At 41.4% G+C, this 14,267-nt stretch overlaps 1 protein-coding gene across 2 annotated transcripts in view; it reads right to left on the bottom strand.

The window, feature by feature from the left end:
• Positions 1-11,992, bottom strand: part of LOC121280872 (astrotactin-2-like) — a 1,734,361-nt gene extending 1,722,369 nt beyond the window's left edge. For both annotated transcript variants that reach the window (XM_041193192.1, XM_041193193.1), the window contains exon 1: positions 11,734-11,992. In XM_041193192.1, the coding sequence (XP_041049126.1) occupies positions 11,734-11,992 (259 nt within the window). The remainder of the gene's footprint in view (positions 1-11,733) is intronic.
• Positions 11,993-14,267: the final 2,275 nt, after the last annotated feature.

Here is a 14,267-nt window from a genome sequence, read left to right as displayed (position 1 = left end):
AAAATTGGCATAGTGAGTGTTGGCAGGTTTTTCAATTAGAACATTTTCAGGGCTTTTTCTTACCAATAGTCAGAAGGGCACTCACAATCAAGTTGGCCATTCGATGGCACACTGACATGGGTCATGTCTTTCCATTGAAAAATTGGGCCCCGTCAGCAGGATCAGCGCGGAGAAAGGAGCAGCAGCAGAGCATGAGGTTTGTAAGGAAAATATATGGTTTATGTACCCATGTTTCACATGTACATCAGTATTTTTAGTATCTGAGTGGAAGGAAAAAAGCACGAGCATCAGGGAGAGAGGTGAAAAGCCTAAATTGACTTCAGCGCTAGGGAAGATGTTTATTGGTAAGTAGTTGGAAAGTTTTTATTAGTTTTAACTTTATTTTCATTAATTTAGTTAATAGTCTAATAAATAGAGGCATGATAGAGCATCTCAGTCCCATGGAACGTACATCCTGCACCATATGGTAACTCCAAGATACTTCCTATGTCCTGGATAAATGCATATATAGGAAGTGTCATCAGTTCGAGGAGCTTGAACTCCAGGTTTCGGAAACTGAGCTTGTAGGAGGATGGGAAACAGAATGAAGAATTTGAAAGCAGAATAAAAGTTCACCAGGCATTTTGACAAACAACATTAGAGTAAGAAACAACGTTATTAGATGGGGTCAGACTCACACCGAATTCAGCAAGGGCTTATTAGGTTTACAGTGCAGGTATGTAAATGCACATAGCATGGTAAATAAAGTTGGTGAGCAAGGCATGGATAGCAATATGGGAATGTGATGTCATAGAGATAACAGAGAACTGGCTCAAAAAAGGGCAGACTGGGTACTAAATATTCCTGATAGAAGCTATCAAGCTATTCAGGAAAGGTAAGGAGGATGGGTGGCAATATTAATTCAGGAGATTAAGTGCTAGAGAGAGAATTTCCTGGAGGGGTCAAGGACAGAATCAATTTGATTAGAGTTAAGAAACAAGAGATAGGTACCATTACACTACTGGCCACCAACTCATAGGGAAGATATAAGTTTTCTTATTCATTCATGGGATGTGGGCATCACTGGCTCGGCCAGCATTTATTTCTCATCCGTAATTGCCCTTGAGACGGTGGTGGTGAGCTGCCTTCTTGAACCACTGCAGTCCATGTGGTGTAGGTACACCCACAGTGCTGTTAGGGAGGGAGTTCCAGGATTTTGACCCAGCAACAGTGAAGGAATGGTCATGTATTTCCAAGACAGGATGGTGAGTGGCTTGGAGGAGAACTTTCAGGTGGTGGTATTCCCGTGTGTCTGCTGCCCTTGTCCTTCTGGGTGGTAATGATCGTGGGTTTGGAAAGTGCTGCCTAAGGAATCTTGGTGAGTTGCTGCAGTGCACCTTGTAGGTGTTATTCACTGCTCCCTCTGTTTGTCAGTGGTGGAGGGGGTGAATGTTTGTAATGGGGTACCAGTCAATTGGGCTACTTTGTCCTGGATGGTGTCAAGCTTTGAGTGTTGTTGAAGCTGCACTCATTCAGGCAAGTGGAGAATATTCCATTACACTCCTGACTTGTGATATAGAGGAGCAAACTTGAATGGAAATCACAGCGAGGTACAAAAACTATACTGTAGTGATAATGGGGGACTTGAATTATCCTAACATAGACTGGGATTGTAAAAGTGTTAAGGGCAGAGAGGGGAAAGAGTTTTAGAAATGTGTTCAGGTGATTTTTCCTGATCAGTATGTTTCTGGCCCAATCAGGATGGAGACATTGATGGATCTTATTCTGGGGAATGAGGTAAGTCAATTGGATCAAGTGCCAGTAAATATGGGAACATTTAGGGAGCAGTGATTATTGAATCATAAGCTTTAGGATAGCTATGGAAAAAGGACAGGGAGCAATCTCGAATAAAAATACCTAACGTGAGGAGTGCCAAATTCAGTCGGTCGAGAATGATCCATTACAGTTGAACTGGAGTGGGAAGGCAAAATTGAACTGGAACACTGGGTTGCATATAAAGAGGAAATAGTTTGGGTATGGTGAGTTACAGCCCCACAAGGCAAAAGAGTAGGACAGCCAAAGTTAGAGTTCTCTGGATGATGAAAGTGATACAGAGAAGGATGGAGCAAAAAACGAGGGTGTATAACAAGTTGATAAGACAAATGAGAACCAGACTGAATATAAAAAGCTCGGAGATGAAGTGAAAAAAAAGGAAATAATAGAAGTATAAGAGAGAGTATGAGAGATTAGCGGCTAACATAAAGCAAATCCCTAAGTCTTCTATAGTCATATAAATAATAAAAGGATAGTAAGAGAAGAGGTGGGCCAATTAGGGACCAAGAAGGGGATCTATATATGTAGGCAGAAGCCATGGAGGAGTTAGTAAATGAGTACTTTGCATCTGTCTATACCAAGGAAAAAGATGCTGCTGAAATCATGGGAAAAAGGAAGTGGTTGAGATACTAGATGGGTTGAAAATTGATAAAGAGGAGGGAGGAGAAAGGGTGGTTTCAGTTTTTTGATGAGGTGTGTCATGAAGCTATTAATGTATATATTATTGGAAAATATTTTTCTTTTAAAATAGAGGTTTAGTCTGCGGGGGTGTCTTAATTGGATTAAAGCCAGCTGGTCTGGATGCCTTGATGGATACTAGTTTTGATATGTAAGAGAGATAGTGTGTATTTGCATTTTTTGAATAGAGCATTCAAGAAGTGGGGTGAAAACTTAACACCTATCTAGCATCTACCAAGCAATGTGTTTATATTACCAATAAAACCGGTACTATTTAAGAGGTTTTATTATTAGAGAGGTTTAGTTCAGAGGTTATTGATACAATTGAATTAACATTCAATGGGGCTCGTAGATATAACTTCAGCAGTTTTCAGGTGTGCAGAGCAGAGGCAATGTGAGAACAAAAGGCAGCTGCAAGCCTCCAACTGGCTCCAGAGGAACCAAGTGAAAAGAACCTTATTTTGAAAATGCTTTGCCTGGTGTCTGGTTAATTATATGGGTTGCTTTTGCCTTAATGGAGATTATTTTGGGAATTTGTTAAAAGTTATGATAGTCATAATGTGAATCCATGTGTATATATTTTAACCTGTGTAAATTAATAAAATGTTTCAATTAGTTTAATGTAAAACCTAGTGAACAGGTGGTCTGAGTCCTGAATTTAGGATCACATCTCAAATATACCACTTAAAACTATAGGTTATGACAGTTGTTTAAAGTTTCCCTCTGGGATTTTTAAATAACTCCGCTTTACCAACTACATTGTTCATAACAAGGTGACAGAGAGGGTTGATGAAGGTAATAGAATAGATACAATGTACATTTGGACTTCCAAAAGGTGTTTGATAAAATGCTACATACTAGGCTTGCCAGCAAATTGTCCCTTTTATTCCCTAGGATTCAATGCCAGCATGGATGCAAAATTAAGCGGAGCGACAGGAAACAGAGTAATGGTGAATGGGTGCTTTTCCAACTGGAGGAAGGTATACAGTGGGTATTCCGGGGTTTGGGACTAGAACTACTGCTTGATAGACTTCAAGAAGACGTAGAAAGGCCGATGAACATGTAGCAGATGAAAATGAGTGTGATGTGATTCATTTTGGTAGGAGGAATGCAAACAGGCAATATAAACTAAATGGTACAATTCTAAAGGGGGTACAGAAACAGACAGGCTGAGGGATATATGCACACAGATTGTCAAAGGTTGCGTGGCAAGTTGAGAAGTGGTTAAAAAGGCATACCGGATGGGTTTTATAAATAGAGGCATACAGTTCAAAAGCAAGTAAGATATGATGAATCATTATAAAACACTTCTCTGGTCTCAACTGGGCTATTTTATCCAATTCTGGGCACTGCACTTTAGGAAGGATGGATGTGAAGGCTTTAGCGAGGGTGCAGAAAAGGTTTACGAGAATGTTTCCAGGGTTCAGGGACTTCTGTTACCCGGATAAATTAGAGAAGCTGGGGCTGTTCCCTTTACTGAAGAGGTTGAGGAGAGATTTGATAAAACCTGTTCAAAATCATGAGGCATCTTGATAGAGCGGATACAGAGAAATTGTTCCCATTGATGAATGGGTCAAGAACCAGAGGATCATAGACTCAAGGTGACTGGCAAAAGAACTAAAGGCAACATGAGGAAATACTTTTTTTATATGCAACAGTGGTTAGAGTCTGGAACACACCACCTTTGAGTGCAGCAGAGTTAAATTGTGGCTTTGAAACAGGAATTGGTTAAGTATCTGAAGAGGGACAATTTGCAGGAAAGGGAGGGATGTGGTACTAGCTGAATTGCTCTTGTAGAGCCAGCATGGATACAGGCAAAATGGCCTTCTTCTGTGCTCTAACCATTCTATGACTGTCTATAAAATACAGTTGGCAAGATAGCAAAAGGAGGACATAAATTATCCATACATTATGATTGTAATACCCAGAGGAAGTGCATGGAAACATATTTACATACTGCTATTGATTCATTTGAGCGAGTTACAAAATCATCATGCTACCATAATTCCTTATTTCATCTGTTAATGTGGTTGCAAAACTGACTGCTTTAAATGTAGCCTTGCTTGTAAACTATGACAATGTGAAAAGTGAAAATATATTCCAGCATCCTCTTTATCTCCTCAGCCCCACTGATCCTGATGTCCGCATAAGTATTCCTTTATTTTTCATTGTAACTTCAATTAAGCTGTCTGAAATACCAATCATGAGCTCTAGTTTCTACGTCAATCAGTGTTGGAATGTCATTGTGTAGGGGGTAACAGATTGGCATGGATAGAAGATTGGCTAGCTAACAGGCAACAGAGGGTAGCCTTTTTTCTGGTTGGCAGGATGTAACATGTGGTGTGCCACAGGGATCAATACTGGGGCTTCAGCTTTTTACAATTTATATAAATGACTTGGATGAAGGGACAGACGGTGTGGTTTCTAAATTTGCTGACAACACAAAAGTAGGTAGGAAAGTAGGTTGTGAGGAGGATGTGAAGAAGCTACAAAGTGACATAAATAAATTAAGTGATTGGGCAAAGATCTTGCAAATGGACTATAATGTGGGAAAATGTGAAATTGTCCATTTTGGCAGGAAGAATAAAAAGAAGCATATTATCTAAATGGTGAGAGGTTGCAGAGCTCTGAGATTCAGAGGGTCGGGGTGTCCTGGTGCATGAATCACAAAAGGCTAGTAAGCAGGTACAGCAGGTAATTAGGATAGAATGTTATCATTTATTGCGAGGGGAATTGATTACAAAGGTAGGGAGGTTATGCTTTAGTGATGCAGGGCACTGGTGAGACTACATCTGCAGTACTGTGTAGAGCATGGTCACCTTATTTAAGGAAAGATATAAGCAGTTCAGAGAAGATTTACTATACTAATACAAGGAATGGGAGGAAAAGTTGAACAGGTTAGGCTTGTATCTACTGGAGTTTAGAAGAGTAAGAGGCGACTTGATTGAAACGTTTAAGATCCCGAGGGGTCTTGACAGAGTGCATGCAGACAGGATATTTCCTCTTGTGGGAGAATCTGGAGCTCGGGTCCATGGTTTAAAAATAAGGGGTTGTTCATTTAAAACAAAGATAAGCAGAGTTTCTTTCTCACAGAGGGTCCTGAGTCTTTGGAACTCTCTTCCTCATAAGACAGTGGAAGTAGAGTCTTTGAATATTTCTAAGACAGAGCTAGATAGATTGTTGATAAACAAGTGGTGAAACGTTATTGGGGATAAGCAGGAATGTGGAATGAAGGTTACAATCAGATTAGCCTTGATCTTATAGAATGGCAGAGCAGGCTCAAGGGGCCGAGTGGCCTTCTCCTGCTCTTAATTCATATGTATGTATGTTCATATGTCACATGAGACTGTTGTAGACTTACAATATACTAACTTAATACAATACATAAAAAGCACAAAATAAACAACAACAACTTGCACTTTCATAGCACCTTTAACATAGCAACATTTCCCAAGGCACATCAGAGGAGCATAATCAGAAATTAGGACAAGTGACCAAAGGCTTGGTCAAAGGGATAGTTTTAAGGAGCATCTTAGAAGAGAGATGGGTGATGAAGTGAAGTGGTTTAGGGGGAGGTTTCAGAGCTTAGATCCTAAACAGCTGAAAGCGTGGTCACCTTGGCGGGGGGTGGGGGTTGGGGGGGGGGGGGGTGTCAAAGAAGTAGCACATGCACAAGAGGCCAGAATTAGGAGAATTCTCTAATTGTTCAGATTCTTGAATCATAATGTGGGCTGGAGGTGGTGCAAGACCAAATTTGGAATGTGAAAGTGAAAGTGGGAATTTTAAAATTGAGGCAAGCATGTAGGCGACAGACAAAAGAGATTTGGACATGGGATCCCATTTGTGTCTTTGATTAGGGTCATTTTGGTGCTGTATGGAGTGGAACCCTGATTGGAGAGGTTCAAGCTGCAAGAAACATGGGCCTGGATTTGGGAGGAAATAACCCAAGGGCCTTGAAGAGGAAAAGGAGGTTGGTGAAAGGGTGGTAGTTTGTAAGGAATAAACAGATGGTTGGGGTTCCTCTACTGTGTCAGTTTCACACCAAATTATTTGGAACAATTCCACAAGGCCTGCAAAAATGCTTCTACCATGATAATTAGAAAGCCTCTTCTCCCTGAATAAAAAGCAATGTTATAAAAATGACAAGTTATTGGTATTGAACAATATCACTGATGCACTGGCATCCTATTTTGAATGACTATGCTGTCATAAAGTTATGTTGTACACTTCTATTCTCACACTGACAGCATGTGATGAGATTGTGAACATGCAATATATCAGTTGCCAGCGTTACTGCAAGATAAACACAAAGGCCTTGTGAGGGAAAGAAATAAAGACTAGCACAAATGTGAAACCTGCACAACCTGTGCACAACAGCGCAGACAGCCAAAGAACCCATCTGGAAACAGATGTTTGCTTTGGGCTTGGATTACAGTTGACTCAAGATTTTGTTGTCCAGCTGTCTTCTGTCCTCACATTGAGACTTTCTCACGCCAGCAGGCCTCCAAAAAGTCACCCTGGTGGTCATTCTTCAAGTTAAGTCCCAAACAGTACATGACAATGATTTACTTGGCATTTGATAGCATCATAGTTAAGTCCTAAGGTGCTGTCATACAATGTTCACACTTGCTCACCTTTCAACAGCAATTATCAGACAAAGGTCATGAATGGAAACAATGACTAATATATCTGCTTCTTCGCCAAGGGCACTTCTAACGTCTGTTTCTACATGGTAAGCTATCTTAGCACGTACTCGGGAGCAGAATTAGAATTTATCAGTATAGCCTTATATTAGCGTGCACCTCTGTCCATGAGACCATTAAGGCAATAGAATGCTATTTAGTTGCTATTTAGTGAATTGGAAGGGCACACTGAATTTTCATATCCAAGTGTTTTTATCAAAATTTATCTTTTTTTTAAAAAGACAATGAAGTCCAAAGTATCAGCTCTTTCATTTAGCTTTGGTCTCATGTGATACAGCCCTTTTAAGACTGTTGAATCATTTTTACTAAAATGACAAAATTGGCCTGTGAAAAGAATTACCTGTTCTCAAACTGGATTCCATAGTCAAGTTAATTTTATACTAAAGGTGTACAACCAATGTGAGGTGCATACCTCTCCTCCCACAGAATAAATAGCTATCTCTTGTGGAACTGATAGCATTGTACATCCATGAATGCATAGCTCTTGAAATGTACCATCAGATTCAGAGAGAAGCAAGTGCAAGAAGCTGATACTATGTTTACATTCTACTAAGGACATGACACTACACCTTAAAGTTTATGCCAATCACCATTCATGTAAAATGGGACCAAGAATATGAAAGAACTGCAGTGTGAAAAGTGTGGAAGCAAAAAATTTGTTGTGAAAATACAGTAATTTGTAATGCATCTTAAGCCCTTCAATTTGTCCATTTCATCAATTGCACGAAGCACAAAATGCCGAAGTGTGTTTTAGATTCTGGCAAGAGGGAACCAATTTTGAAATTAGACAGAAAACTAACCACCAACCAACCCCTGCTCCATTAAGCATCATAAATTTATTTCTTGCGTCCAGTTTAAACTAATGTATTATATAATTATTTCCAGGAAATCATGCAACTGTGGCAGTCTTGGTGTATGAGTAAGAAAAAAACATGCACAACAGTTGCCTTGGATTAAAAGGAAGGGAAAATGATTGAACCTCCCTTAGTCTGTCTCTGGCAATCAGATTCTGAACTCCAGATCCTTCTCTTCTTTCAGAGGTCATAAGGCTATGGTATGCTGTATAGATTCTGCCGCATTTTCAGAATCTCTCCAGATTCAGTGTATGATACTCAAATTATTGTTGCATTATTAGCATAAAATTCAGTGCTTGTTATGAAAACATAGTATAAGAATATTTATTAGTCCAATTTATGGAGAAACAATCAGGGATTCTGTCAATGTGAATCAGCACTGCAATATTAAACTTTGGAGCACTTCTATGCTTGTAACACTGAATATGCGATTGTTTTAAACTTAAATCAAAATTTTGTTTTCATGGTCAGAGAATTATTAGCAATACATTATTATTTTTTTCCTTACACATCATAATAGCTTCAAACATTCCCCAGTGAGATGCAGTATTGGTTAGATTGAGAGTATAGCATTGCCCCAACAAGTGCATTAACCCCAACACCACCAGAGTGACATTTCTATTTCTCACAACAACCACTCTGAGTGAAATTACCACTCATTGAATCATCCCTGTTTTCCCATGCTTGGACTCATTCCTGGGGAATTCTTTTTATATGGGAAGTTTGCAGCTGTCAGAGTTGGGTGTTTTCATTTCATTAGTCTGGGTTCCAATTCATCACTGGATGTTATATGACTTGTTGCCCTCTGGTTTAAAGACAATGACTTACATGTGCTGTGGTCCCATTTTACTTGAATGCTGATTGCCATGAACTCTAAGGTGTAGTGTCATGTCCTTAGTAGAATGTAAACATAGGATCAGCTTCCTTGCACTTGCTTCTCCCTGAATCTGATGGTACATTTCAAGCTCTATGCATTCATAGATCTACAATGCTATCAGTTCCACAGGAGTTAGCTATTTATTCTGTGGGAGGAGAGGTATGCACCTCATATTGGTTGTACACCTTTAATATAAAAGTAGCTTGACTACGGAGTCCAGTTTGAGAAAAGGTAATTCTTTTCACGGACCAACTTTGTCATTTTAGTAAAAATGATTCAACAGTCTTAAAAGGGCTGTATCACATGAGGCCAAAGCTAAATGAAAGAACTGAAATGAAGTAAGTTCCTTTCTATCAAATGCAGGGAAATTAATAGATTATAAAAGATGTAGGAAAGAAATGCATTGTGACATAACAAAGGGCTGGTTGTGATGAGCATGCATTAGATCTTTCTGTAATGAACAGTGTGTTCTAAAGAGGGACTGTGTAGACATGTTTTAAACAACTGTGAGAAATTGAGACAAAAAAATGCTGGAAAAATTCAGCAGGTCTGACAGCATCTGTGGAGAGAGAAACAGAGTTAACGTTTCGAGTCCATATGATCTTTCTTTTGAAGTTTTGGCCCTTCTGCTGAGTTTTTCCAGCATTTTCTGTTTTTATTCCAGATTTCCAGCATCCACAGCATTTTCCTTTACCTTACGTGAGTTCTACCATGATCCAGTTTGAGAGTCATGTAGAGTGAAACTATTGCAGAAGTAGGGGGTGGATCTAAATCAACCTCCCTCCCCCTCCACACACACACACGCTACCAACTTATTCACTTTAGAATTCACTTTAGAAAACTAGTTCACATTGTGCTAATCAAAACTAACAAAACTTCTGTTTCAAGTTTTGAGTTGAAAAGTTGTTTTCTATTTTCCAGAACCAAAAAACTCAGCTGTCAATCAATCAATCCCATTAAATTTTAAAGCATCTTACTAGCACGTTTGATCTAGCATGGCTGACATCTAATGCCAGCAACTATGATTAACAAATAAAACATTTAAAACAGCACAAGCCATGCTGAAGTTTATGCCTTGGAGGTTGTTTGTTTTGCCTCAGTGGTAGCACTCTCACTTCTGAGTCACAAGGCTATGGTTCCACAAGAATTTGAGCACAATCTATTCACACTTCATTGCAGTACAAAGAGAATGCTGCACTATCAGAGATGTTGTCTTTCAGATGCAAAATTAAACCACATACCCTTCTGTTCTCTTGATTGGGTGATGTCATATTAAAATCCCATCACACTATTTAGATCCCAAAACACCATTTCAAGAAGGGCAGGAGAGTTCTCTTAATGCCCTGGCCTCTCAACATTTGTGCTTCAACCAATACCACCCAAAAAGATTATCTGGTCATTTATCATATTGCAGGACATTGCAATGCATAAATTGGATTCTACATTCCCCTACATTAGTGTAGTAGCCACATTTCAATAAGTGCTTCGTTGACTTGAAGTACTTGGAACATTCAATAATGATAGTTGCATAAGTTCCAAAGTCTTTGGCAAACTCTATTTTCTTATATTTGACAATTACCAGAAAAAACTACACTGAAAAGATTTATTGCCATTGACAGCAAGGCATAGAAGGGAGATTCCCTCCGTGCGTTAGGAAAATCTATCAATGCGTTTGAAATAAGCAACTTTATGAGCTGACTACACCTAGGTGCACAGAGGAAATCTTTGGACCATTGTTTTTCAGGCTGTTTTCTCTCAATTGAAAAAAAAACATTGAATCCAACACTTCTCAATGATCCTGAAATTACAGTTACGGTAACATCCAAAATTACAGCACATTCGTCGAAATTCATTTCCATTTTTGTGGAGGCGTTAATTGATCTGAAATGAACTTTGAGAAACACCGAAAGTAAGTATTCTGAACTTATTAACACCGAGCTCTCAGTGTTCAGGACCCACTACTTTGTTCTGTTATCTGGTAGTTTGATTTTGCCGATTTCGATCTAAACACACTGAAAAAGCAGAATTACACATGACACCAAACAAGAATCCCAATTAAAACCCTCGCAAACAAACAAGTCTGCACTCAAGTGTATGAACCGCGAGGACTACAATTTTGGAAATCATGCCCATGCCACCGTGATTTACATTTCATTTTTCGTCGTTTTTCATTCATAGGACGTGGGGGCAGATCATATACTTTATTTTTCCGCCGCCAAAAAGGCCGCGGGCAATAGGACCTCGAATCACCATCTATCCCACTCGGGGTGCACCCATTGCAAGCTTTGAGAAGGAGGTGCGTTAGCAGGAAAAAGTCATCACATTTCTCGGCATGGGAGCATGCAATGCACTTTAGCACAAGCCGCGTCCCGACTGCAAGCCAGTGATACTCGCAGGGTCAATGCTATTTCATGACAGCAGGCACCCACATTATAGGAATAATCCAAAGACACAATGCACCAAGATCTTGATTTGCCTCTCTCTCTCAGTCGACCCTGTCACAACCCATATCTTCAATTGTGACTGTGACTATCAGCAGATTTCATGCCATCTCCCTTCCCAATTCATTCACTACAAAAACGACAAAAAGTCTGATCCCAGTACACTTGCTGTTTGAAATGCATCACCACCACATCCCCACATCCCCCCCCCCCCAACATGTAAGGAGATCTGATCGAAGCAGAGCATTTCTTGGCACCCCCAAAAAAAGTAGTTGAAAAGGCGTTTTCTGAAAGGATTCCCCCACTCTTGGTGCCCCCTCCCTCCCTCTCGCCTTCCCCCAGTGCTGCAGCCCCACAGCCGAACTTACCCAGGGTGAAGTAAGGTAGCTCGGTGTTCTCCAGGTCGTCCACCACCAAGATCTCGCCCGGCAGGTCGTTCCGGACGAAGAGGAAGAGCTTGGACTCTGCCGCCAGCGCCCCGTGGAAGCTGATGTCGTTCTCCCGGAGCACGGGCAGGGTGGACACGGTCACCGTCTTCACTTTGCAGCCGCCCTCCTTGGAGATCTCGGCCGAAGCGGTGGTGAGCAGGCAGCCGAGGATCGCTTGCAAGGCGGCTCGGAGAGCCATGCCCGCGGCTGCCGGTGCCACACAATAGAAGGGGGGGGGGGGGGGGGGTGGAGGGAATGAAGTGGCGGTGGGGGGTCAGGGAGGGGAGGGGGGTGAACAAAAATTAAGAGGTGTTTTGAACCGAGCGAGCCCGGGGATCTCCGCCGCCTCCTCCTCCTATCCTCACACACCGCTTCTCCTCGACTTGTTCCCCCGATGTAGAGCCGGTGTCCAGGAGGTGGCGCGGACACACGGCGTGTGTGTGAGTGTATGTGAGTGAGTGAGTGAGGGGGGAACTGGAGCTCCAGGTGAACCAGACAACCCTCGCTGTTTAAAGGCAGAGCGTCCTCCCGCCAACACCTCCCCGCACGAACACACTCTCCCCAAAATAAACACCTCCCGGATTCACCTCAGCGCTTCATCACCACCGCACCCCCCCTCCCCCCTTTTCTCTTCCACAGATCCTCATGTGACAGCTCCGAGACGCTCAGCTTCCTCTTGTCGAAAAATACTGAGCTGCTGCCTGAGATTATCATCATTATTACCGCGTAACGTGAAATAAAGTAGCACTTCTCCACAGCCAAATTTATCATCTTTTCAGAATCCAACTTTAAAATAAATACAAAGTCATGATGGTGACTTCATGTCCTCTCAGGCATTTACATTTTCTCTTCGCAATTTTACAAACACGCACCCCCCCCCCTCATAAAAAAACACGCATAAAAGTTATGTTTAATAAGCAGTTGTGGCGATTGGAAACGTTTTAAAATGCCACCCAATTACCACAAAAGTGCAATTAGAAAATAGGGCCATTACCGAAAACATCACTAAGACAGTTCTTTATTGATAAGACGGGTGAGTCGATGCACATTTTGTAAATAAGGTACAGCCGGTGTGTTTTTTCCAGGCTTCATTTCTTTATTCCCTCCCTAAAAATGTAAAATCTGAACCTTCAATCTAAGATAAAACTAACAAAATGATGCTGTCTTAACTATAATTTTAAAGTAAACACATCCACAATGTACATGAGAGGAGAGGGAGTGCGATTGAATCTGAGGGTTATAATATTCGCTGTGAAGTCGCTCTCTGTGGCTGGTTTACTTTAGCGCTTAAGGTCACGGATCATGTAAACAAACAACAGTTGATGGCAGTCGATAAGCAGTAATATCTTCGCAGGCTGTGTATCTTTCGAGAGAAATCGCCGGGGCATTTGGTGGAGAAGAGGCCGGCGTACTGTGAGCGTCGAGCGGCCGCCCAGCAATTTTCTCCCGAAGAGTTTTCCGTGTGTGTGTGTGTGTGTGTGTACATATTCTGTACCTTAACTAGAAGGTGTGCCGCGGAGTTGGATACAACTGGGAATGTGTCCAATACTTTCTATCCTCTCTGACTGCACAAGGTAAGGGTGATGGCGGGGGGCGGGGAAACCCAGAGCTGGTCACCTCATCTTAGAAATGTCACTGTATCTATCCTCTGCTTATTCTTGAAAAACCGGTGCACGTCCATCCTTGCACACAACTGAGAAAAAGCTGGACAAAAATAACAACAAACCGCAATTGTTGCCATGGCATGTTTTCATTGATGCTATCCTAGTAAAACCACCTTAGCAAAACGTTTTCTCAACAAGTCCCTGTTGATGAAACAAAACGTACTTAAGAAAAATACAGCTGGATGATCAGTGACGCACGTTTCAACTTGCACTGCCCCGCTCACCGATTTCACTCCCAAATGTCTCGGGGAAAATCACGACTTCAGCGGAGTGAGCAAAGGCGGCCCAGCCAATGGTGTTCTACCAAAACCAACCAAATGTAATTATTAAGCGACACACCGTCCATAATAGTAGAGAATAGGGGAATGTTTAATGACAAAGTCGTTGCAATCCTTTGACCTTTTGGATATGTTAAGAATGGGGGTCATGAAAATATTCACATCAGACATCCATAAGACTGAATGGCAGGACAGACTAAATTTAAAGACCTCAGGAACAGAGGAGGGATCAATTCCCGACTATAAACATAAACATAAACTTCCACCCAGTTTAGATCGTGGGAGAGCCATTGGTGACTTTGCTGGCAGGTGTCCACAGGCAGGCCTGCAGCATGGTTTTTCAACCTAAGTGATGGTGTCCAGAAACTGGTGTAAATCTTGGAAATTTACAATCACTATTGTCTTGAATGGGGAATGGGTATGGGTGCAGAGTTATAGGGCAAAATCATCCCAGATTTGCGCTAAGTGGATAGCGATTGGGAAAAAGAATGTTTCACCCGCCGGCCGCAATGGCGGCTTTTCACGTTGTATC

The sequence above is a fragment of the Carcharodon carcharias genome, chromosome 8 (genome assembly GCF_017639515.1).
Source record: "Carcharodon carcharias isolate sCarCar2 chromosome 8, sCarCar2.pri, whole genome shotgun sequence".
Classification (NCBI taxonomy): Eukaryota; Metazoa; Chordata; class Chondrichthyes; order Lamniformes; family Lamnidae; genus Carcharodon; species Carcharodon carcharias.
Note: the sequence above shows the minus strand (reverse complement) of the source record. Positions and strands in the feature narration are given on the sequence as shown.